General features: G+C 39.3%; 2 protein-coding genes and 1 non-coding gene across 12 annotated transcripts in view; 1 reads left to right on the top strand and 2 right to left on the bottom strand.

Moving 5' to 3' along the window:
* The window catches only part of LOC109572418 (zinc finger protein 568), a 54,467-nt gene that overhangs the window by 14,817 nt on the left and 15,498 nt on the right, over positions 1-24,152 (top strand). For 2 of the 3 annotated variants that reach the window (XM_070772074.1, XM_070772075.1), the window contains exon 5: positions 105-18,245. The exons of the other annotated variant lie outside the window; for it this stretch is intronic. In XM_070772074.1, the coding sequence (XP_070628175.1) occupies positions 105-1,540 (1,436 nt within the window). In that variant the 3' untranslated portion in view covers positions 1,541-18,245. Of the gene's footprint in view, positions 1-104; positions 18,246-24,152 lie in introns of those variants that run through there. 3 annotated transcript variants of the gene reach the window in all.
* ZFP14 (ZFP14 zinc finger protein) overlaps positions 12,391-24,152 on the bottom strand; it is a 23,443-nt gene continuing 11,681 nt past the window's right edge. For all 8 annotated transcript variants that reach the window (XM_070772051.1, XM_070772053.1, XM_070772054.1 and 5 more), the window contains one exon: positions 12,391-16,541. In XM_070772051.1, coding sequence (XP_070628152.1) covers positions 15,175-16,541 — 1,367 coding nt within the window. In that variant the 3' untranslated portion in view covers positions 12,391-15,174. The remainder of the gene's footprint in view (positions 16,542-24,152) is intronic.
* LOC139177428 (U6 spliceosomal RNA) lies at positions 24,031-24,135 on the bottom strand. Its single transcript, XR_011561871.1, has one exon. It is a non-coding gene; the product is annotated as a U6 spliceosomal RNA (small nuclear RNA).

Genomic DNA, 24,152 nt, shown 5'->3' with positions numbered 1-24,152 from the left:
TAAGAGCAGTTTTAACTATTCACTATTTTTAGTTTGTTGTTTCTGCCTTAGAACTTTCCTTTCTCCTGCAACAAGAAAATACTCTTTTCTTTGTTATCTTACAGACTGGAAATCTAGAAGAGAAGCCAAGACTTTATCTTTAAAGGAGGACAGTTATGAAATTAAGTCATTGCAACTGGAGATAACAAAGAGACTTATAAGCTCTAATCTTGAGTGTCCTAGAGTCAGATATACCAGAGAAGTCAGATGCCACTTGGAAAGGCTACCAAAAGAACATTTCAGACAAGCCATAATAACTTTTGAAGAAAGATCCACTTCCATTCAGCACACAGATCCTAGAGCACCTCAGACAGCTCCTACTGGAGCAAAATCCTGTGAATCCAAGGAATGTAGGACTTCCAGGTCCCAGCCACACCAGAGTCAACATGAAAGAAGTCATAATAAGGAGAAAGACTCTAAATGTGGAGAATGTGAGAAAGCCTTTAATAGTAGGTCAGACTTGATGAAGCATCAGAGAATTCATGAAAGCCAAAAAAGTAATGAAAATAAGGAAGGTGACTTTATTCATGACTCTCAGATGATGAGATCTCAGAGCATTAATACTGCTGAGAAACCTCATAAATGTAAGGAATGTGGGAAAGCCTTTCATTCTACCTCACAACTTAGTAAACACCAAAAGATTCACATAGGTGAGAAACCCTTTAAGTGTACGGAATGTGGAAAGGCCTTTCCATCTACCTCACAGCTGAATTTACATCAGAGGATTCATACCAATGAGAAATACTACGAATGTAAGGAGTGTGGGAAAGCCTTTACCCGTCCCTCACACCTTCTTCGACATCAGAGAATCCATACTGGTGAGAAACCCCATAAGTGTAAGGACTGTGGGAAAGCTTTTCGCTATGACATACAACTTAGTCTTCATCAGATAATTCATACTGGGGAAAGACGCTATGAATGTAAGGAATGTGGGAAGGTGTACAGTTGTGCCTCACAACTGAACCTACATCAAAGAATTCATACTGGCGAGAAACCTCATAAATGTAGGGAATGGGGGAAAGGTTTTATTTCCAATTCACATCTTGTCCGACATCAGAGTGTTCATACAGGGGAGAAACCATACAAGTGTAAGCAATGTGGGAAAGACATCAGAGAGCTTACCAGACATCAGAGAGCTCACATGGGTGAGAAACCTTATAAATGCAAGGAATGTGAAATGGCCTTTACTTGTAGCACAGAACTTATCCGGCATCAAAAAATTCACGCTGGTGAGAGACCCCATAAATGTAAGGAATGTGGGAAGGCTTTTATTCAACGATCAGAACTTACTCATCATGAGAGAAATCATCGTGGTGAAAAACCCTATGAATGTAAGGAATGTGGGAAGGCCTTTGGCCGTGGCTCAGAGCTTAGTCGACACCAGACAATTCATACTGGTGAGAAACCCTATGAATGTGAGCAATGTGGGAAGGCCTTTATTCGTGGCTCACACCTGCAGGACAGAGGAGTGAGTGAAGACATGGGAAACCTCAAAATTTGACATCTGGGAGAAGGAAATGGTAACCCACTCCAGTATTCTTCCTTGGAAAATTCTATGGACAGAAGAGCCTAGTGGGCTGCAGTCCATGGTGTCACATGACCAGAGCATGCACGCATGAGGGGTTGGAGGGAGATGCTATGCTATGCTAAGTCACTTCAGTCATGTCCGACTCTGTGTGACCCCAGAGACGGCAGCCCACCAGGCTCCCCTGTCCCTGGGATTCTCCAGGCAAGAACACTGGAGTGGGTTGCCATTTCCTTCTCCAATGCATGAAAGTGAAAAGAGAAAGTGAAGTCGCTCAGTCGTGTCCGACCCTCAGCAACCCCCATGGACTGCAGCCCTCCAGGCTCCTCCATACATGGGATTTTCCAGGCAAGAGTACTGGAGTGGGGTGCCATTGCCTAGCAATAAACAGGTAGAACTAAAAAAAAAAAAAATTGACATCTGGAAATTTGTGTGCTAATAAAACAAAAGCCTATGTAATTGTCAGGAATGTGGAAAAGCATTTAAGGACAACAGCTTAATATCACACTACTGTGGATATGAGGCCTTCAATTAAGGGCCAGAATTTGATATGTATTCAGTTCAGTTCAGTTGCTCAGTCGTGTCTGACTGTGACCCCATGAGTCGCAGCATGCCAGGCCTCCCTGTCTATCACCAACTCCCGGAGTTTACCCAAGCTCATGTCCATCAAGTTGGTGCCACAACTGGGTATTGTTTTTGCTTTGGCTCCATCCCTTCATTCTTTCTGGAGTTACTTCTCCACTGATCTCCAGTAGCATATTGGGAACTTACCGACCTGGGGAGTTCCTCTTTCAGTATCCTATCATTTTGCCTTTTCATACTGTTCATGGGGTTCTCAAGGCAAGAATACTGAAGGGCTTTGCCATTCCCCTCTCCAGTGGACTTTTCTGAACATGAAGGGTTATTAGCCTTAATGAGAAATCAAGTGTCACAATACAAATATCATATAGATGAAACATCTATCTGCTAAAATTAACCTGAACCAAATCAGAGTGGGAAAGGATTTAACCAACATTTACTGTTTGCTGCTGCTGCTGCTGCTAAGTCGCTTCAGTCGTGTCCGACCCTGTGCGACCCCAGAGACCGCAGCCCATGAGGCCCCCACCCCCGTCCCTGGGATTCTCCAGTCAAGAACACTGGAGTGGGTTGCCATTTCCTTCTCCAATGCATGAAAGTGAAAAGTGAAAGGGAAGTCGCTCAGTTGTGTCCCGACTCTGCGACCCCATGGACTGCAGCCTACCAGGCTCCTCAGTCCATGGGATTTTCCAGGCAAGAGTACTGGAGTGGGGTGCCATTGCCTTCTCCGCATTTACTGTTTACTTCACCATTATTTCTCATTTCTTATAGGGCTAATTACTTAACCAATTAGAAATATTAGGATCATATTTCTTAGCATTGTATACATTGTATCCCTTATCTGACTCATATTGAAAGTGTGCCTAATGAGAGCTGCATTATATTCTTTTTTGTTTTCCTAGTTTTGTATTGGAAATCCTGTAAGAGGAAGGCCTTACAGTGTACAGTGACTATATGAACATCTTACATCATCTTTCTTTCTAGAGTGTTAGATAATTCCTTCTGGAGAAAAATTTTAAAACTGAAGCTTTTCATAGCTTGCCTTTTTCCCCACTAGGGGATTCATAATGTAAGAAACTCCAATATAATAAAAGTGAGCTGCTGTAAGGTCAGAGAGAATATTTAGATGATTTTTTAAGGTCTTCCAAGAAACAAGAGACATATGCCACAATCTTTGACCTCTATTCTAGTGAATTAGAAAATAAAGCCTCAGACAAAATCCATTTCTCTACAAGGAGATTTAAGATACCTATATAAGTTTCACATTAAAAAGGAAGTCAAATTATCATTTGGCAAATGAATGACAAAGAGACAATGTTAAAATTCGTAGGATGCAACCAAAGCTTTATTCAGGGAATTTAACTTCTTTCAATGTATGTATAGAAAATGGGGACAATTAAAAGCCAGGATTCATTCTCATTTTATTATACTTAGTCCACTGCTAAGAGGTTCTCAGTAAACGTTTGTTGACCAGAGGAATGAGCGAGTGCATTCACTTGCTCAACAAGCATCCAGCTGTAGTCTCTTGAGGTGCTCTAGCAAAATAAGTGCAAAACCCAAAAGACAACTTTGAAAACTTTGAAGTGAAAGAAATTGCACCCTGGACAGAAAAAATTCAAGCATCATAAGTGAGAAAGTAGGTATAACTGCAGAAATGAAGACCAAAGGGACCTCACCTGGTGGTCCAGTGGTTGAGACTTAGCCTTCCAACACAGAGGGTGCCAGTCCAATCCCTGGTCGGTGAGCTAAGATCCCACATGCCTCATGGCCAAAAAATCAACATAAAAAACATTAAAAAAAAAAACATAAAACAGAAGCAGTATTGTAACAAATTTAATAGACTTTTTAAATGGTTCACACCAAAAAAGAAGCAATTAAAGAGATCAAGAAATAAGGCAGTATTTTGGCAGACACTGTTGGTTGCCTACCCACTGGTATTAACCAGTCTCCCTTTTCTAGATGCCTGCTGCCCACCTAAATCTAAATGCCAGACGCTTGCTCTCCTAATTGCTTGCAACTGAGCATATGCGTAGTGGGCTTCCCAGGCGGTGCTAGTGGTAAAGAACCTGCCTGAAGACCCCCTGGGTAGGGCATGGCAGCCCACTCCAGTATTCTTGCCTGGAGAATCCCATGGACAGAAGAGCTTGGCGGGCTACAGTCCATGGGGTTGCAAAGAGTCAGGACTGAAGTGACAGTACAGTACACATACGTGTAGCAGTGCTGACCACCGAAGGTCTAAGCAAAAGACTGCAAGTGAGCTTCAGTTAAATATTCTTTACTTAACAAAATAGGAGGAAATGGTCTTCCCTTATACAGGACACATCTCTGTGTGATATCTGGGATTGTGGCTGCTTTACAACCAGAGAACGCAAGAAGCCAAGACTGGCACAGGCGATAGAATTGCTTGTGTGTTTGACACTGTAGAGCTGATGAAACAATTCAGAACTGCTCTATGCTTGGTTGTATGTGAAATAAATTCCATGCCTCTCTGTTAAACATTTATATTCAACTTTGTATATCTGAGTACTGGGAAAAGTATTTTCACATATAGTATATATACATACACATGTTTATTCAACTTTAATTAGTAAAAAAAAGTATCAGTTCAGTCGCTCACTCAGTCGTGTCCACCTCTTTGCAACCCCATGGACTGCAGCACACCAGGCTTCCCTGTCCATCACCAAGCCCCACAGCTTGCTCAAACTCATATCCATCCAGTTGGTGATGCCATCCAACCTCTGTCATCTCATCCTCTGTCATCCCCTTCTCCTGCCCTCAATCTTTCCCAGCATCAGGGTCTTTTCCAATAAGTCAGTTCTCTGCATCAGGTGGCCAAGGTATTGGAGCTTTAGCACTGGTCCTTCCAAGGAATATTCAGGACTGATTTCAGATCTTTTTCAGATATTCAAATATTCAGAATGCTTCATATAAATGTTCAGAAAATGTTTACATTTAGCTTTTTATTGTATATGTGAAATTATGGGGAAAACATTATTTTCCTAAGTATTTTCTTAAACATATGTATGTGTATATGTATACAACTTTGACAAGATGTAGGAAATGCTTGTTTACATTCAGCATTTACAGTGTATGCATATATTCAGTTTTTTTATAGTATGTCTGAAATCCAGGAAAAGTCGTATTTTCCTGAATATAGTAAGAACCAAGAAAAAAACTGATGAAAGCGCTACAGCATTTTATTCCTCTAGTACTAGAGTAACTTACAGATAAAATCTAACTCTTCAAGATTTTATAAAGAGTATCAGCTATGAGGCTAGCATAACCCCTGTACCAAATTTGGAAAAGGGCAGCATCCAGGTCCAATCAGCTACAAAAATAATCCAGTGTACTCATGGTATATGAATGTTCCAATTAAAATAGCAAATCAAATCTAGCAGCCCATTAAAAGAAAACAGGGTGTTGTTTGTTTTTTTTTCTTTTAATCTGAAATAAAATGGTTCATGACCTGGCCTGTCAGATTGTAGAAACTGTAATGTGTAAATGTAGTGTTTGCACATTGAAAACTAGACACTTAACTTATCCATCAAAAATAGTAAACTGTTAACAGCAAATGATACTCAATTGCTATGAAATTGTCCATTAATTGTGCATCTGTAGACATTCACAGCATTTGGAATAATCACCACCATCAGATTCCACCTTTGCCCATGCTTCAGAAATACATACTTTAATGTACACATATATTATGCAACAAATTAAATTGGTCATAACTAAATCAGTCAACCCGTAGGAGGACAATGTACAACAAAAATTTAAGCATTTTTTAAAAGAGGGAAATGAAAAAAAATAAAAGAGGGAAATGATTACTAAATTTTATCTATACTTTCTCTACAATTTCTTATATTGAGTTATAATAAAAGTTGTAATAAATGTTAAGAAATGATTGTAGACTGGTGGTTGCCCAGGGGGAGAGAGGTGAGAGTGGGTTGGATTGGGAGTTTGGGATTAGCGGATACAAACTGGTATATACAGAATGGATAAACAACAAGGTCCTACTGTGTAACACAGGGTCCTACTGTGTAGCACAGGATATTCAATATCCTATGATAAACCATAATGGAAAAGAATATTAAAAAGTATGAATCACTGCTGTACAGAAATAAACATTGTAAATCAACTATACCTCAATAAAAAATAATTCTGATATTTTGCTCATAGCTCAGATGGTAGAGAATCTGCCTGCAAGGTGGGAGACCTGGGTTTGATCTCTGAGTCGGGAAGATCCCCTGGAGAAAGGAATGGCTATCCACTCCAGTATTCTTTCCTGGAGAGTTCCATGGACAGAGGAGCCTGGCAGGCTACAGCCCATGGCGTCGCAAAGAATCAGACATGACTGAGCAACTAACACTTTCACTTTTTTTCTGTGATAACCACAGCAGTTAGAGTCTCAAGAGTCCACGAGGTGCACAAACTTTGTAGCCAGATGCTTAGAGGGTCAGTTTTTCACAGAGGTCCAGAGGTGGTTGCTGACAGCGTCTGGCTGTAGATCCAGCAGTCAGTTTTACTTCACAATGAGGCCGCCATCGCTGCCCAGTCCACAAACACCCTCCCCTCAGACTAGGGATAAAGTGTAAGGCATTTAACAGGCACCACCCAGGGACGATTATGACCATTAAGCAAAATCCAGCAGAAAGAACATTCATTGTGAGGTAACATCACCCCTGCCTGTGGCTTTTGTCCGGCCTTGCATTACCATTCCACTAGTCCACCCCTCGGCTCCATTGCCAGTGCCCAATACAGGCTGTGTACGAACCAACCACAAGGTTAATAAGATGATGCAGTCTCCAGTAAGACAGTGCATTCTCCTGGGTAACTACTTTAATAGTTTTAGGTGGGCCGGCAGGAGACCGGTAAAATCTGTCAGTCCCTTTCTTATCTTTTAAAAAATACTTGACTGTGTTATGTCTTAGTTGCGGCATATGGGATCTAGTTCCCTGACCAGGGGTTGAACCCTGGCATGGGAGCATGGAGTCTTAGCCACTGGGCCACCAAAGAAGTCCCATTCAGTTCCTTTCTAATCCTATCCCCCACAAGACGGCAAACCCTAACCACCCAGGCCTTACCTGCCAGTCCCAGGGCCATTTTATAACATGTTCCCCTGGAGGTAGATCCAGTGGTAAGGGCAAAAGTGAATTCGTGTCCTGATCAATAGTTGCTACTGCCTTCCGGTGAGCAACAGTTGAATTCAGATTGTGTTGACTAGTTGTCTCAGTGTTCAAATGGCTTGGGCTCAGTGATGATAGTTCCTGGGATGTTGAAGTTATAGTTTGTAGGGCTTGAGTTAGTTTCTGGTCCACACGTTGAGAGCATGGGCTTCCATCTCAATTGTTAAGGAGTCCCTTTATCCTTTCCATGAGCCCAGCAGCAATGGCATGGTAAGGTAGGTGGAAATGCCAACGAAAGTCATTTTTTATCAGCCCATTTCTGAACAGCATGCCTGGTGAAGTGGATTCCTTGGTTGTTATTGATGTCTGTGGTGGGGGAGAGTCCTATATGTTGCACACAGCCATTCTAGACCCCAAATAATGGTGGTTGTTCACACTGCTAGACAGTTCTGGTAGGCCTTTTGTAATGCCTTCCACCTGTTGCAACACATTGTAGACTGCATATAGATGAGATGAGATCAGATCAGTCGCTCAGTCGTGTCCGACTCTTTGTGACCCCATGAATTGCAGCACGCCAGGCCTCCCTGTCCAACTCCCAGAGTTCACTGAGACTCACGTCCATCGAGTCAGTGATGCCATCCAGCCATCTCATCTTCTGTCGTCCCCTTCTCCTCCTGCCCCCAATCCCTCCCAGCATCAGAGTCTTTTCCAATGAGTCAACTGTTTGCATGAGGTGGCCAAAGTACTGGAGTTTCAGCTTTAGCATCATTCCTTCCAAAGAAATCCCAGGGCTGATCTCCTTCAGAATGTTACATTAAGGGAAATAGTGGATTTTGAAAAAGAATAAAGGACCGATTTGTGCAGCCTAATCCTAAAGAAAATCAACCCTGAATATTCAGTGGAAGGACTGATGCTGAAGCTCCAATATACTGGCCACCTGCTGCAAAGAGTGGACTCATTGGAAAAGACCCTGATGCTGGGAAAGATTGAAGGCAAAAAGATAAGGGGGTGGCAGAGGATGAAATGGTTACATAGAATTACCAACTCAATGGACAAGAGCTTGAGCAAACTCTGGAAGATACTGAAGGACAGGGAAGCCTGGGATGCTGCAATCCATGGGGTTACAAAGAGTCAGACAGGACTTGGTCACTGAACAACAACAAAATATCCTGTTAATGGCAGATGTATCAGCAAAGCTGAGAATTAACTATATCCTGTTTTAATTGATTGAAAAAATTGTTACAGATGAAAAAAAACTGTTACAGATGATCTTAAGGCTCTGATTAAATAAATAAATATTCTCTGGTGGCTCAGATGGTAAAGAATCTGCCTGCAATGTGGAAGACCTGGCTTGTTTGATCCTTGGGTTGGGAAGATCCCCTGGGGAATGGAATGGCTACCCACTCCACTATTCAGGCCTGGAGAATTCCATGGACAGAGGAACCTGGTGGGCTACAGTCCATGGGGGTCGCAAAGAGTCAGATATGACTGAGTGACTTTCACTTCACAACTTCCTTAGTGTTGCAGTTAACTTAGCTTCTGATCAGTCAGTTGAAAAACTGAACCCTAAAAAAATATTTTTATTGTTAAGATTCATATACTTGTACAGGTGGACGTCCTCCAGCCAAACACCACCACCAGGAACATTCCTGTAAAAGAACAAGTTGGGTTTACTGTTCGTTGCAGCAAAGAACACATCATTGGGAACCATGGGGGTGTGTCCACAAGAAGGTGCTAGAAGGCTTGTTCTCGTGTTTATTGATTTAGAGAAGGTTTAAGAAGTGAGGCTTTGTTCTGGGTTGGATGTAGTCAGGAATTAGGGCTAACTTTCTTTAAAGAATTGAAGTATAGTTGATTTACAATGTTATGTTAGTTTCTGGTGCACAGCAAAGTGAGTCAGATATATATATACACACACATACACATATGTGTTCTTTTTCATATTCTTTTCCATTGTGGTTTACTACAGGATATTGAATATAGTTCCCTGTGCCATACAATCGGACCTTGTTGTTTATGTCTAAATATATTAATAAATCTTATCTCTGGGGGTGGGGGCAGAATAAAGCAAGGTTAAAATTGCAATTGGTAAAGAAATAGTAGTCATTCCTATTATCCAGGAACATGTTTGGCATTTTGTAGTTTGAAAAATGTTCCTGTTTTATCTGTTTCAGTATTATTACAGATGATCTTGTTTTTGTCTTGACCCATTGGAGTCACAGAGTTGCCTGCTGTTGCTAAGTCGCTTCAGTCATGTCTGACTCTTTGCAATCCTATGGACTGTAGCCTGCCAGGCTCCTCTGTCCACGGGATTCTCCAGGCAAGACTACTGAAGTGAAGTGGATTGTCATGTCCTTCTCCAGGAGGTCTTCCCAACCCAGGGATCAAACCCAGGTCTCCCACATTGCAAGCAGATTCTTTACCATCTGAGCCACCAGGGGAAGTGAGGTCACTGAAACTCAACAGGAAAACACCAAGATGTAGCTGAAGGGACCTGAGCAGCTCCAGCACATCAGGGGCTGCCTGTCTGTTTCTATGGTACATAAAGAGCATAAATCTTAAGTGTACAGCTTGATGTCATTTTATCTACTGAGAAATATAAATAAAATTAATAACATATTGGGGGAATTTATTTCTATTTGCAGATGCATGGCAGAAAACATATTTTAAAAGGAGTAAATCATAAGAGGTCCTGCCGGGGTCCAGCCCCAGTGGAGTCAGGGATTGCGAAGGGGAGACGGCTTCGGCGATCAGGATACGACAGAATTAGAGATATAAAGAGTGGTTAAATAAGGATAGCTCAGTGAGAAAATTCAGTGGAGAAAAGAGGCTGAATAACTTGGTTTACGTGGAAAACTAATAAAATTCCAAAATAAGGAATTTACATCACCTACATAGTTCGCAGGCGTCCTCCCGTTCTCCTGAAGGAGAGGAGACACTAAGGCCTCCCCAGTCAGATCTTAGAAGCCCAGGCATAATTAGTAGGCTTGACGAGCCTCCACGCTCAAGAATTCAGCCGGAAGGTGAGAGAAAGAACGACATGGGGAGACCAAGTTTCGGTGAACAAGGCCCACACTTTATTTTCCAAAGTAGTTTTTATACCTTAAGTTATGCATAGAGGATAATGGGGGAAGGGGTAGAGTCATGCAGTAAGCCAGGCTTTCTTCCTGCAAACTTATCATATGCAAAACATATGGCATGTGCAAAACAGATGGCATGTGTTGTAACTGTGTTACAGTGTTCATTTATAAATGTGTAATACCTGGCATCATCGACTCAATGGACATGAGTCTGAGCAAACTCCAGGAGATAGTGAAGGACAGGGAAGGCTGCCATGCTGCAGTCCATGGTGTCGTAAAGAGAGTCAGACATGACTGAGCAACTGAACAACAATACCTGGAATTATCAATACCTAGATTACTTTAAGGATCCTAAAAAAAATCAATGAGAAAACCCAAAAAGAAACAGAGAAAGTACGTGAATAAAAAAGCACTTTTAGGAAAATGTGATTGGTCAATAAACACATATGAAAAAATGTGCTCAATTTGCTTGTAATCAGGGAAATACACTCATCTTTAACAACTGAAGGGATTCAAAATTGGTGCAAGGATGGGGCAACAATCTGGCAATATGTGAAGCAAAGTCTATACAGCACTTCTAGATATGCACCTTTGAGAAAATCTTTATAAAGAAAGAAAATACACGAATGATATTTAATATAGCATTTTTATTTCAATGAAAAATCATTTATGTCCTAATCACTGTTTAATAGAGTATTTCAGCATGTTTACTATATACACTACCAAGGACCAGGCTGAAATCGTTTCCACTCTGTAGAAAAGCACTGGCCCAGTATTCAAGCTGGAAGCTGCTTTCAGAGTATGATGTGAGCTGCGGAGAAGGGTCCTTCCTCACCCTTCCACAACACACTCACTCACCATAATGTCTGAAATAACATCCTGCAAGACACTCACCGAGGTTATGGTAACATCTACCAGAATGGTTCACACTCTAAAGGTGTTAAGGGATATTTGGAGTGAGAGAATTGCACAGCGAAGTAAATTTGAGATATACTGTGTTAAATGAAAATATATCTTGAATACATCTTTTAACAAGCTGGTAACAAGTACTTGGATTTTCCCCCCCAAAATATATATTTTATCCTTGGTTTCATTCATGATTTTCCCCACGATACCTTTTTTTCAAATATCCTCATGGATTAGTATCCCTGAAACAAACTTGTGGAGAATGTTGGGTTAAGGTCTTGTGCTAGGTTCAACACAGGCCTTCTGGAGATATTTTGTGCTTGGAAAAGGCAAAACACTAACCTATTAATGAAGGCTGATTTTGTAATAAATTCTAAATACAACTATTTAGAATTAACAGAATCGTCATAAATGAAGCTGGTCTAGATTTTGCTCTTTAGGAGTTATCCACGTCTAGTTTTATATCAGGACTATTTTACCTGTGCAAAATTAATTGCTAAAATCCTGTTAAGGATTATCTGTTTCTTAAGACTTTCACCTATGCAACTATCAGATTTTTTCCCTTCAACAGGAACTTCACACACATTTATTTGCTGATCTGTTTGGGTTCTAGAGCAATCAGTTGTGATAACATTCTTAGAGAAGAAAATGTAATCCATGTTTTGACATATATTGGAATACATATTGTACATACAAATAGTGTTATCTTAGAATTAAAAGAAAAATTTGATAATCTGTAGTTATGTCCCTTCTATCATCGTTAATGCTGTTTCATATTTCATTTTCTTTTCATTGATTAGACTTGCCAAAATATAGTCATTAACATTGGATTAAGTCTACTAGTATCTAACCCCTTAATTTCTAATTTTAATTTTACTCTGCTTCTCCTCTGTTGGTTTTACTTTGTTCTTTTTCTGGTTTCTTGACATAAAGGTTCACTCATTCCTTTAACACATTTATCCATGTGACAGGCCCAGCTTTGATGGCTGTGGAAAAGTGAAGATGAAACCTAGGCCTACAAACAAGATTTTCTTAATGCATTCAGGGGCATAAGTTCCTCACTGAATAGAACTTTGGTGACATCCAACAAGTTCATATATGCAGGCATCTTATTAACAATGATTTCTGAAGCAGTGTATAATTTGATTTTAAATATTTTATTATGGAAACTTCCAAACACATAAAAAAGTAAAAATATTAGAACAATGAACCCCCCATAAACAACCATTCTACTTCAGTAATTATTAACATTTTACCAATCTATTGATATTTTCTAGCTCTCTTTGCCAATTTTCTTTTGTGGAATATTTTAATACAATCTGGGTATCTTACTATTTCCTATATATTTATTTCTAATCATAAAATCTTTTATTTTTTAATAACCACACTGATATTATTATCGAGCTTCCCGGGTGGCACCAGTGGTAAATAATCCACCTGCCATTGCAGGAGACCCAAGAGATTCAGGTTCGATCCCTAGGTTGGGAAGATACCCTGGAAAAGGAAATGACAACTCACTCCATTATTCTTGCCTGGGAAATCCCATGGACAGAAGAGCCTGGTGGGCTACAATCCATGGATATAACTTAGTAACTAAACAACAAAACTAGTATTTCTAAAAATCAACTAATACTCAGTGCATGTCCACATTTTCCCCAGTCTCCAAAATGTCTTTTTACGCTTTGTTCAATCTGGGTCCAAATAATGCCCACATATTGAATTTAGTTGATATGCCTCAAGTCTTTTTTTAAAAATCTGTTAACAGTGCCCTTCTTTTTTCATGCCACTCAATAGTTGAAGAAATCAGCTCATTTTGGGGAATTGTTTTGGGAATTTTATACATTCTGGATCGGCTTGGCTGCTTCCTGTGGTAACATTTACTTTGTTCATCTATTTCTCAAGTTCTCGGGTTTAAAAAAATTTTTTGATTTAAAAGTTTGATTCATTCTGTTCATTATTTTGACAAGAAAACTTCATAGGTAGTGACATGTACTTCCTAACTTCATTATACCAGGAGGTGCATAATGTCTGACAGTTTCACTTTTATAGATGTTAAAATCAACCAAAGGGCTTAGAAATGGTCAGCTTGATAAATCCAATATAAAGTTCTCACTATAAACTCTTTCCCCAAATAGTTTTAATATCCCTTGAAGACCACTTTCTGGACATTATTCTTTAAATTAGGAACTAGAAAATGATTTTTCTAATCCAAATATCTTTTTTTTCTGCATTTACTGGTAAGATTCATTAAATTAAAAAAAAAAACTTAAATTTGATGAGCTTTGGGTGACCCTGAGACTTGATTCACATGGAAAAAAAAATACTTTCCCCTTTATTTATTAGTTTTCAGAATGATGAGCTGGTATCCAAGCATCTTCCCAAGCTGACCAAGTTAGGCAGCCATAACCAAGTAAACTATTAAACTGCTACCGGTGTCATGTCAAAAAACCCAGCTCCTACTGGTTGAAGATGGGATACTATGAGCATCAAAAAGTTTACTAGTTGCAATGGAATGTCTTCTTTCTTTCTACAAGAGTAACATACACACACGGGTGCACACACATACACAATTATATTTCCAAGTGGTTAGTTTTTTTTTTTTTTTGCCATATTTTTCATAGTTTCTAATCAATTTTGAGTGGTGGTCAGAGAATACAGACTATAAAACATTTACCTTGTTATTATGGGAAAACAATTTCATATTTCTCTTTGCTTCTTCAACCACTACATTCTTAACCTCATATTCATGAAATTCATCAGGTTTTTTTTTTTGGCATGAAATTTCTGATGCAGCTCAAGTGATGAAGAACTTCTCACATTCAAAATAACCTCCTAGATTTTATCTTAGGTTTAATAAGTGCTGAGCAGTGACAGAAGGCATTTCTAGTTATTACTTCTATAGGATCTTCCTTTCATATGAATTCACTAACACTAATGATGTTAATAACAACTATAGATAATATTTACAGAAAACATGCTATATGGCTGCTGTTTTTCCAAGTATTAACTACTCAATCCTCACAATGATACAGCAGGCTGACTCTGAATTGGCCCCAGTGATCCCTTCCTCCTGGGATTCATACTCTTCTATAAGCCTGTTCCCTTGAGTGTACGGCAGCCTAGTTCCTTGCTTCCAAGCAACAGAAGGTAGCAAAGGTAATGAAATGTCATTTCAATGATTAGAAACACAAGATGATAGCTTCTTCGATGCTAGCAGACTCTTGCTTTCTTGGATTGCATTCTCTGACGAAGCAAGCAGTTATGCTGAAGGGGCTCCTGTAGCAAGGAACTGACTGAAGTCAGCCTTCAGCCAACAGCCAGATAGAATCTGAAGACCTCAGTGCAACAGCCCTCAGGAAATTAATTTGGACAGCAACCACATGAGGTTAGAAGTGGATCTCTTCCCCAGTTGAACCTTCAGATGAGACTCAGTCATGGTCGACACCTTGATTTTAGCCTTGTGAGAGGCCCTGAAGCAGAAGACCCAACTAAGTTATGCCTAGTTAGTTGACCTGACCTATAGAAACTGAGATAATAAATGTGTATTATTTTAAGCTACTAAGTTTGTGATATTTTATTATGCAGCAATAAATAGCTAATATTCACAGATACTACTATCACCATTTTACAAGTGAGCAAAATGAGGCACAGAAATTTAAGTACCTATCCAATAATACACTGGTAATACAGTGGTGAAATGGTGATAAAAGATGGATAAGGCTAAAGATTTTCCTGCATTCATTATATTACTTTCTCATATGAATATGCTGAAGACAATGCTTGAATGGTGATGGAAGCAACCATTAAAGCAACATTTTTTTCTGTAATACAAATTTTTTATGCTTAATGAGCATCAAACAAATTCTCTCAAAAATGAATTTTCTGATGTTCTGTAACATAATGTGCATTTGAAAGCCTTGTATTAAATTACATTATGAATTTTCTGATGTTGAGTAAGGTGTGAATGTTGTCTAAAAGCCTTCTTACATTCCTTACATTTGTAGGGTTTCTCACCAGTATGAATTCTCTGGTGTTGAGTAAGAAAAGAATAAAGTCTAAAAGCTTTACCACATTCCTTACATTCATAAGGTTTCTCTCCAGTATGAATACTCTGATGTTGAGTAAGTTGTGAGAGAAGTCGAAAAGGTTTTCTACATTCCTTACATTCATAAGGTTTCTCACCAGTATGAATACTCTGATGTTGAGTAAGTTGTGACAGCAGTCTAAAGGCCTTCCCACATTCTTCACATTCATAAGGTCTCTCACCAATATGAATGCTCTGATGGGAAATAAGTTGTGAGTAACTACTAAAGGTCTTCCAACACTCCATACATTCATAGGGTTTCTCACGAGTATGAATTCTCTGATGGCGAACAAGTTGTTGCCTTAATCTAAAAGTCTTCCCACAATCTTTACATTCATAGGGTTTCTCACCAGTATGAATACTCTGATGGACAGTAAGCTGTTGACATATCCTAAAAGCCTTTCCACATTCCTTACATTCATAGGGTTTCTCCCCAAAATGTATTTTCTGATGTATTCTAAGGTCTGGACCACATACGAAGGCTTTCCCACATTCCTTACATTCATAGAGCTTCTCTGAAGTATGAAGTCTTTGATGTCGAGTAAGGTGTGTACACTGCCTAAAGGTTTTCCCACATGCCTTACATTCATAGGGCTTCTCTCCAGTGTGAATTCTCTGATGTCGAGCGAGTTGCTGATGTACTCTAAAGGCCTTTCCACATTCCTTACATTCATAGGGCTTTTCACCAGTATGAAGTCTCTGATGCTGAGTCAATTCTTGGAGGACTGTAAAGGCCTTCCCACATTCCTTGCATTCATAGGGTTTCTCACCAGTATGAAGTTTGTGATGTCTGATAAGGTGTGCACGCTGTCTAAAGGCCTGCCCACATTCCTTACATTTGTATGGTTTCTCACCAGTATGAATTCTCAGGTGTTGACTAAGTGTTGAGCGACGAATAAAGGTCTTCCTACATTCCTTACATTCATACAACTTTTCTCCATTATGAACTCTCTGATATTCAGCAAGAAGATTATGCTTTTTGTAAGTGGTCCTTTTTTCAGAAGCAATTTTCACTTGCCCAAAATATCCCTCTTGTGGTTCCTTTTGCCCCTCAATTTTGCTTTTGCATTCCCAATCATTTCTAAAAATGGAGTCCTGAAGGCTACAGCTTTTAATTCTTTCCATTATCTCCCACTGGAACGAATATATTTTGTAAATGTCCTTTTCTGAAGATAAAATATTGGCACTGTATCTGGACTCCGAGTCTGAAAGAAAACAAGAAAGCAAACACACAATGTTTTCCTGTTCCAGAAGAAAGAAAACTATACAGAAATAAAAAGCACCTAAAATAATGCCTATTACTGAAACCTAGTAGGACCCTTTGGGGCTCTTGGGCATGGAAGCCTTTCTGTGTCCCCTGTTTCTCTGCAGAGAATAGACTCCAGCCTCCATGGACCTTCCCTAGATTCCAAAGGGAAAATCTGAACAGGTGCTAATCAGGAAGGGGAGAGGATGCAGAAACGAGAAAGGGGCAGTCAAGAAACAATACTGCAACCTTGGGTCAGAGTCCTGGTTGCACCACAAGGGATACACGTAACAGTATCTTTGAGCTCTTCTGCAGAACTAAAACCCCCAGCAACTGGAAGATGTTCCAGAGAGGTGACAGTTTGATAACCCTGAGAAGCTCAACAAGACACCACCTGAGGCCAGATTAAAGGAACCAGTGAAGCTCTTCAGGAGACCACCAGAGGCCAGATTAAATTAAAGGAATACAGGCCCTGCACACCCCCTGATCCTTATCAGTAACCCTGATCTTAAACTATTGCTATAAAACTCTCACCAACTCCTCCCAGGTTGGGACACACAATTTTTAAAGCACAAGCCCACTGTGTCCCCCTTTGCCTAGCAAAGAAATAAAGCTATTCTTTTCTACTTCACCCCAAACTCTGTCTCTGAGATTTGATTCACCACCAGCATGCAGAGGCTGAGTTTTCAATATCATTACCAGTGAATGGATTAGATATCTCTAGAAGACATTGCATTTCTGCTAATAACACATATGTGTACCTAAAAAAACCTATCTTCTGTAAAATTACACACCAAATATTAACGTTTATGGGGAAAATAGGAAAAATCTCTCCAAAACAATACCTCCAACAGAATTACAATATGACTGACAAACTGCTACTCAATGAAAATGACAGAAGCCAGAAAAACAAGAAGACAGCTGCTAAGAGAAAATAACAGCCAATCCAGAGTTCTGTACTCCAAAGAACGAAGACAAAGTTCTGTACCCTTTAAAAATGAAGACAAAATGAAGATAGTTTCAAATAAAACCTAAGAGAATTCATTGCCAACAGGCACAATAAAAGAAATACTAAAGGAAGTTCTTCAGGAACAGAGAAAATGATTCTAAGCAGAAGCACTACAGTACAGAAAAGAAAAAGGAGCACTGTAAAAGGTACCTGTGTAGGTAAATCTAAATCAGTATTAATAGTAGTATTTAAATTAATACTCTGTAGGGATCTAAATGTATATAGAGTTAAGATACCTAACAACACTAGACAAAATAGAGGATACCTAAAAAGAATTTAAATGTTATTAATGTCTCTACAATATTGAGAAAGATATAAAGGAACTAATTTAAGGTAGAATGCAGTAACTGAAGAATGCATGTGCTAACCTCTAGAGCAACTATTAAAAATTAAAGTGTGTATAACTAACACACTCAAGAGGCAAAAGCTAAAATAAAATATTTTGATTAATCCAAAATAGGCATGAGAGGGAAAAAAGAGAATGCTGAACAGACAGAAAAAAGAAAGTGGATTTAAACCTAAATATATAAGGTTTATATATTTCCTTGGTGACTCAGACAGTAAAGAATTCACTTGCAATGCAGGAGACCTGGGTTCAAATCCTGGGTCGGGAAGATCCCCTGGAGGAGGGCATGGTAACCCACTCCAGTATTCTTGCCTGGAGAATCCCCATGGACAGAGGAGCCTGGCGGGCCAACAGTCCATGGGGTGGCATGCCCGGCAACAGTGCATGGGGTTGCAAAGAGTAGGACATGACTAAGCAACTAAGCACAGCACATATAAGAAAATTACTTAACTGCAAATGGATAAAATGCACCAACTAAAAGACAAAGACCCTCCTTATCCACATAGGGAGAAGCAGGCTGTATGAGGAGTTCAATCTGGGTAAAGAAAACATCCACTTGTGGGAGCAGCCTCAAGTGTGGAGGATTCAGACCGAGGAGCAGCCCAGCAGTATATTCTGAGCAAACCCACCATGAATCTAACATCTGTCTATCTCCCACCAGCAACATTCAAATCAAAGCCACTACCATATTCCACTGGGACAAATGAAATAGCCTCCTAATTGGTCTTCCTACTATTCATCTTGCCCCTATTTGATCTGTTCTCTATAGAGTGATACTTATAAGGCAAATCAGCTCATGACATTCCCCTGCTTAGAAATCTCCAATGGCTTTCTATCACAATGACTTCCCCTATGATACTCAAATTTCACATGACCTAGCCCTTACCTAACTTTCTGACTTCATCTTGTTACTCTACTTCTCACTTACCTTTTGAATAATCATCCTGGCCTTCCTCCTCCTCTTCTTTTTAAAATTTTTATTGGAGTATAGTTGCTTTATAATGTATTAGTTTCTGCTGTACAGCAATGTCAATGGGCTATATGTTATATGTTTACATATATCCTGTCTTTTTTGGATTTCCTTCCCATTTAAGTTATCACAGAGCACTGAGTAGAGTTCCCTGTGCTATACAGTAGACTATCATTATTTGTCTATTTTATTATAGTATCGATAGTGTAAATATGTCAGTCCCAATCTCCCAATTCACTCTATCTGAACTTCCCCCTTGGTAGCCACACGTTTGTTCTCTACACTACTGTGTTTCTATTTCTGCTTTGCAAGTAAGATCATCTAGAAAACAGGGAAGGATGATAATAAAAATTTGCATGCTGGCCTTTTTGCTGTTCCTCAAACATCAAATTCTTTGCCCTCTGACCCAAGGTCTCTGCATTTACTGTTTCATTAGGACTGTTTTTGCTTCTTGCTTTAGATATTCAAGTGGTCTGAGCTCTTTTTTTCATGTCTCCACTCAAAAATCATCTCTTCAAAAAGCCCCAAACGCCCAAAAATCTGTCTACATCTCCCAGTTTCTATCTCTGGTTCTCCTCACTTTTCTTAATAACACTTGTCCCTACATAATACCATTCATTTACTTGTTAACTTAATGTCCTCACCCTTATTAAAATTAAACAAGAAGCCTGCTGGAACTGCCACTCTTGCTCACAGCTGTCCCACTGGTGTGTAGCACAGCGCTTGGTTCAGGTTGGGCATGCAAGTACTGCTGAATAAATGAGCATATTTTTAGGCAAACAAGGGTATGTATACTAGTGAGACTGGAAGAAGCTGGACCCTATATAGACATTGCTATGGACTGAATTTTGTCCCTCCAAAATACACTTAAGCCCTAAACACACAATATGCCTATATTTGGAGACAGTGCTTTTAGGAGGCAATTAAGGTTAAATGAAGTAATAAGGGTGGGATCCTAATTCACAGGACTGCTGGACAGAAGAGGACAGGACAGTGGCCTAACAGGAGGGAGAGAGAGATCTTTCTCTCTTCATCATGTGAAGACAGTGTGAGAACGGGGCCATCTGCAAGCCAGAAGAGAGCCCGCATCAGGCCCCAAAATCCTAACCTTGAACTTCTGGCCACCAGAATTGTGGGACAACACATTTCTGTTGTTTAAGTCACCTATTCTATGGTATTTTGTTATGGCAGCTGGAGCTGCAGTACAGGTTTAGATCATGATGAATTATAGTCATTGATCAAGAAAGAGAGCAGCTCCTCTCTTGGCTCAAATCTTTTACCTATCACCCCCAACAGGACATTTTAATTTACTTTTTGTTTTGAAATAACTGCAGATTCACAGGATGCTGCAAAGAAAAGTATAGGGAAGTCTCACGACCCCTTCACCCTCCCTCTCAATGTGAACATCTTACAAACTATAGTATAATATTCAAACCAAGAAATTACCCTTGGAATAATCCACAGGGCTGATGTAGATTTCATCAGTTATACATGCCCTCATGTATGTGTTTGTATACAGGTCTATGCAATTTTACCAAATGTATAGCCTTATATGCAGAGTACATCATGAGAAATGCTGGGCTGGAGGAAGCACAAGCTGGAATCAAGATTTCCGGGAGAAATATCAATAAACTCAGATATGCAGATGACAACACCCTTATGGCAGAAAGTGAAGAAGAACTAAAGAGCCTCTTGATGAACGTGAAAGAGGAGAGTGAAAAAGTTGGCTTAAAGCTCAACATTCAGAAAACTAAGATCATGGCATCCAGTCCCATCACTTCAGGGCAAATAGATGGGGAAACAGAGGAAACAGTGGCTGACTATTTTTCTGGGCTCCAAAATCACTGCAGATGGTGACTGCAGCCATGAAATTAAAAGACACTTACTCCTTGGAAGGAAAGTTATGATCAACCTAGACAGCATATTCACAAGCAGAGACGTTACTTTGCCAACAAAGGTCCATCTAGTCAAGGCTATGGTTTTTCCAGTAGTCATGTACGGATGTGAGAGTTGGACTATAAAGAAAGCTGAGCACCGAAGAATTGATGCTTTTGAACTGTGGTGTTGGAGAAGACTCTTGAGAGTCCTTTGGACTGCAAGGAGATCCAACCAGTCCATTCTAAAGGAGATCAGTCCTGGGTGTTCATTGGAAGGACTGATGAAGCTGAAACTGCAATCCTCTGGCCACCTGATGTGAAGAGCTGACTCACTGGAAAAGACCCTGATGCTGGGAAAGATTGAGGACAGGAGGAGAAGGGGACGACAGAGGATGAGATGGCTGGATGGCATCACTGACTCAATGGACATGGGTTTAGGTGGACTCTGGGAGTTGGTAATGGGCAAGGAGGCCTGGCATGCTATGGTTCATGGGGTCACAAAGAGTCAGACACAACTGAGCGACTGAACTGAACTGATAGCCTTGCCTGAGGACATCCTTGTAGCTCAAACAGTAAAGAATCTGCCTGCAATGCAGGAGACCAGGGTTCAATCCCTGGGTCAGGAAGATTCTCTGGAGAAAGGAATGGCAATCCACTCCACTATTCTTGCCTGGAGAATCCCAGAGACAGAGAAGTCTGGCAAGCTATAGTCTGTAGGGTCGCAAAGAGTTGCACACGACTGAGCCACTAACACATCACACATAGCCTCGCCTAACCCTCACCACAATCAAGACTCAACTGTATCATAACCACAATGTTTTATTCCTTTGTAGCTTCAACCATCTTTCCCCCTCCCTACATTCCTAACCTCAGGTAACTACTAATCCAATTTCCATCTCTATAATTTTATTATTTCATAAATATTAATTAGAGTCATATGGTATAACCTTTTATGATTATTTTTTTCACTCAACATAATTTCTTCCAGGTTCACCCAAATTATCACATGTATTAAGAATATATTCCTTTTTGTTGCCGAGTGTTATTCCATCGTATGGATGTACTTTTTACCCATTTTTAATTGAGCTGCCTATCATTGTAGTGTTGAGTTGTAGTCTATCAACTGGATGTTGGTCCTTTGTTTTACTACTATTTTCTCTCAGTCTATGACTTGCTTATTCATTTTTTATTAGTATATTTTGATGAGATAAAGTTTTTCATTTGGCTAAATTATGACATCAATTTTTAATTTTTATGGTTACTGCTTTCTCCTAAGAAACTTTTACCTAATATCAAGTCATTCCCCTATGTTTTCCTCTAAAAGATTTGCATCCATGCTAAGTCACTTCAGTCCTGTTGACTCTGCAACCCTACGGACTGCAGCCCGCCAGGCTCCTCTGACCATGGGATTCTCCAGGCAAGAATACTGCAGTGGGTTGCCATGCCTTCCTCCAGGGGATTGTCCCAAGCCAGGGGTCAAACCTGTGTCTTAAGTCTTCTGCGCTGGCAGGCAGGTTCTTTGCCACTAGCACCACCCTGGGAAGCCCATTTACTTTTTGCTTTTATATTTTTTACATATAAAATGTATACCTAGTTTTTAAATTTTTATTTTATTTTTTACATTTGACTTTTAAGATTTTTTAATGTTTAGTTTTTATATTTAGGTCTAAAGTCTATCTCAAATTAATTGTGATATGAGGTCAAGATTTTTTCCCCCAATTATTCCAGTATCACTTGTTGAAATACTTTCCTTTTCCCATTGGAAGGCTCTGACACCTTCGTCAGGAAGTAAATGACACCAAGTGCCTGTGAGGTCTGCATCTAGGGTCTCTGTTCTGTTTGCTGATCCTTAGCCAATACCACAATGTCTTGAGTAATTTAGTTTTATAATATATCTCAAAGTACCTTGAAGTCATGTAGTCTAAGTTCTATAACATGTTCGTCCTTTTTTGAGATTGTTTTAGACATGCTAAGTCCACTGATTTTCCATATAAATCTTAAAATCAGTTTGTCAGTATCTACAAAATTTTCAAAAAAGGTTCCTAGGATTGTGCCTGGAACTGTGTTGCATCCCATCCCCAAAATGGTATCTTTCTATTCATCAGATCATCTTGCCAATGTTCCATGGCTTTTATTGTAGAGGTTTTGCACATTTTGTCAAATTTATTCCTCAGGATTTTGTTTTCTGACACTACTGTAAACTGACTTAATTTACTTTAATTTTTCTTAATTGACTTAACTTTAATTTTCCAATTTTTTTCATATATAAAAACAAAACTCATTTTTGTAGCTTAACTTTGTATCCTGCGATCTTCACTTACTAGTTTGAGTAGATGTTGCTTTGATTCCTTAGGATTTTCTAAGTATATAATTATACCATCTCCGAATAGTTTTACTTCTTCCTTTTTGATCTTTATATCTCTTATTTCTTTTTCTGGCCTGATTGCAATGCTTGGACCTTCAATTTAATGTTAAGTAGATATGGGGAGACTGGGCATCCTTGCCTTATTCAGTCTTAGGAGGGAACTCTTCAATCAAGTATGATAAAGTTAATGATGTAGTATTTTTTCAGCAGATGCCCTTTATCACACTGAGGAAGCTCCTTTCAATTTCTAGTTTCCTGAGAGTTTTTATCATGAATGGATATTGAATTTTGTCATATGCTATTTTTACATTCATGGAGATAATCAAATGATTTCTCACATTTCTGTTAATATGGTAAATTATACTGATTAATTTTTAAATGTTAAACCAAGCATAATTTCCTGGGGTAAACTCTATTTAGTCATCATTACTATATATTGCTGGATTTAATTTTCTGATATTTTGTTAAGCATTTTACATCTATGTTCAAGAAGGACAGAAATTACCAAGGCGGTGGGGGCGGGGGGGGTGGTGGGGGGGGCGGAATTATAAACTTACATCCTTCATGAACATAGTGTAAGAATTAAAGTAGCCTCATAAAATGAGTTGGAAGGAGTTCTTTTTCTGAAGGAATATGTGTAATACTGTACTATTACTTCCTTAAATATTTAATAGAATTCACCAGTGAAACTATCTGGGTCTAGCATTTTCTTTCTGGAAAGACTTCTGATAATGAACTTAATTACTTTAGTAGATATGAGATTATGCATATTTTCTTTTTACTCTTGTGTCAGATCTGGTAAGTTTGTATTTTTCAAGGAATTTTTCCATTTAAGTTGTCAAATTTACTGGCATAAAGTTATTCATGATATTCGCTCTTTTTTTAATATGGAACATGTCATGAATTTGCATGTCAACCCTGCACAGGGGCCATGTTAATCTTCTCTGTATTGTTCCAATTTGAGTGTATGTGCTGCTGAAGTGAACTCTTATTCTTTTAATGG

Source organism: Bos indicus, chromosome 18 (assembly GCF_029378745.1).
Source record: "Bos indicus isolate NIAB-ARS_2022 breed Sahiwal x Tharparkar chromosome 18, NIAB-ARS_B.indTharparkar_mat_pri_1.0, whole genome shotgun sequence".
In the NCBI taxonomy this organism is placed as follows: domain Eukaryota; kingdom Metazoa; phylum Chordata; class Mammalia; order Artiodactyla; family Bovidae; genus Bos; species Bos indicus.
The sequence above is the reverse complement of the archived record's forward strand: the minus strand, read 5'-3'. Positions and strand labels throughout refer to the sequence as shown.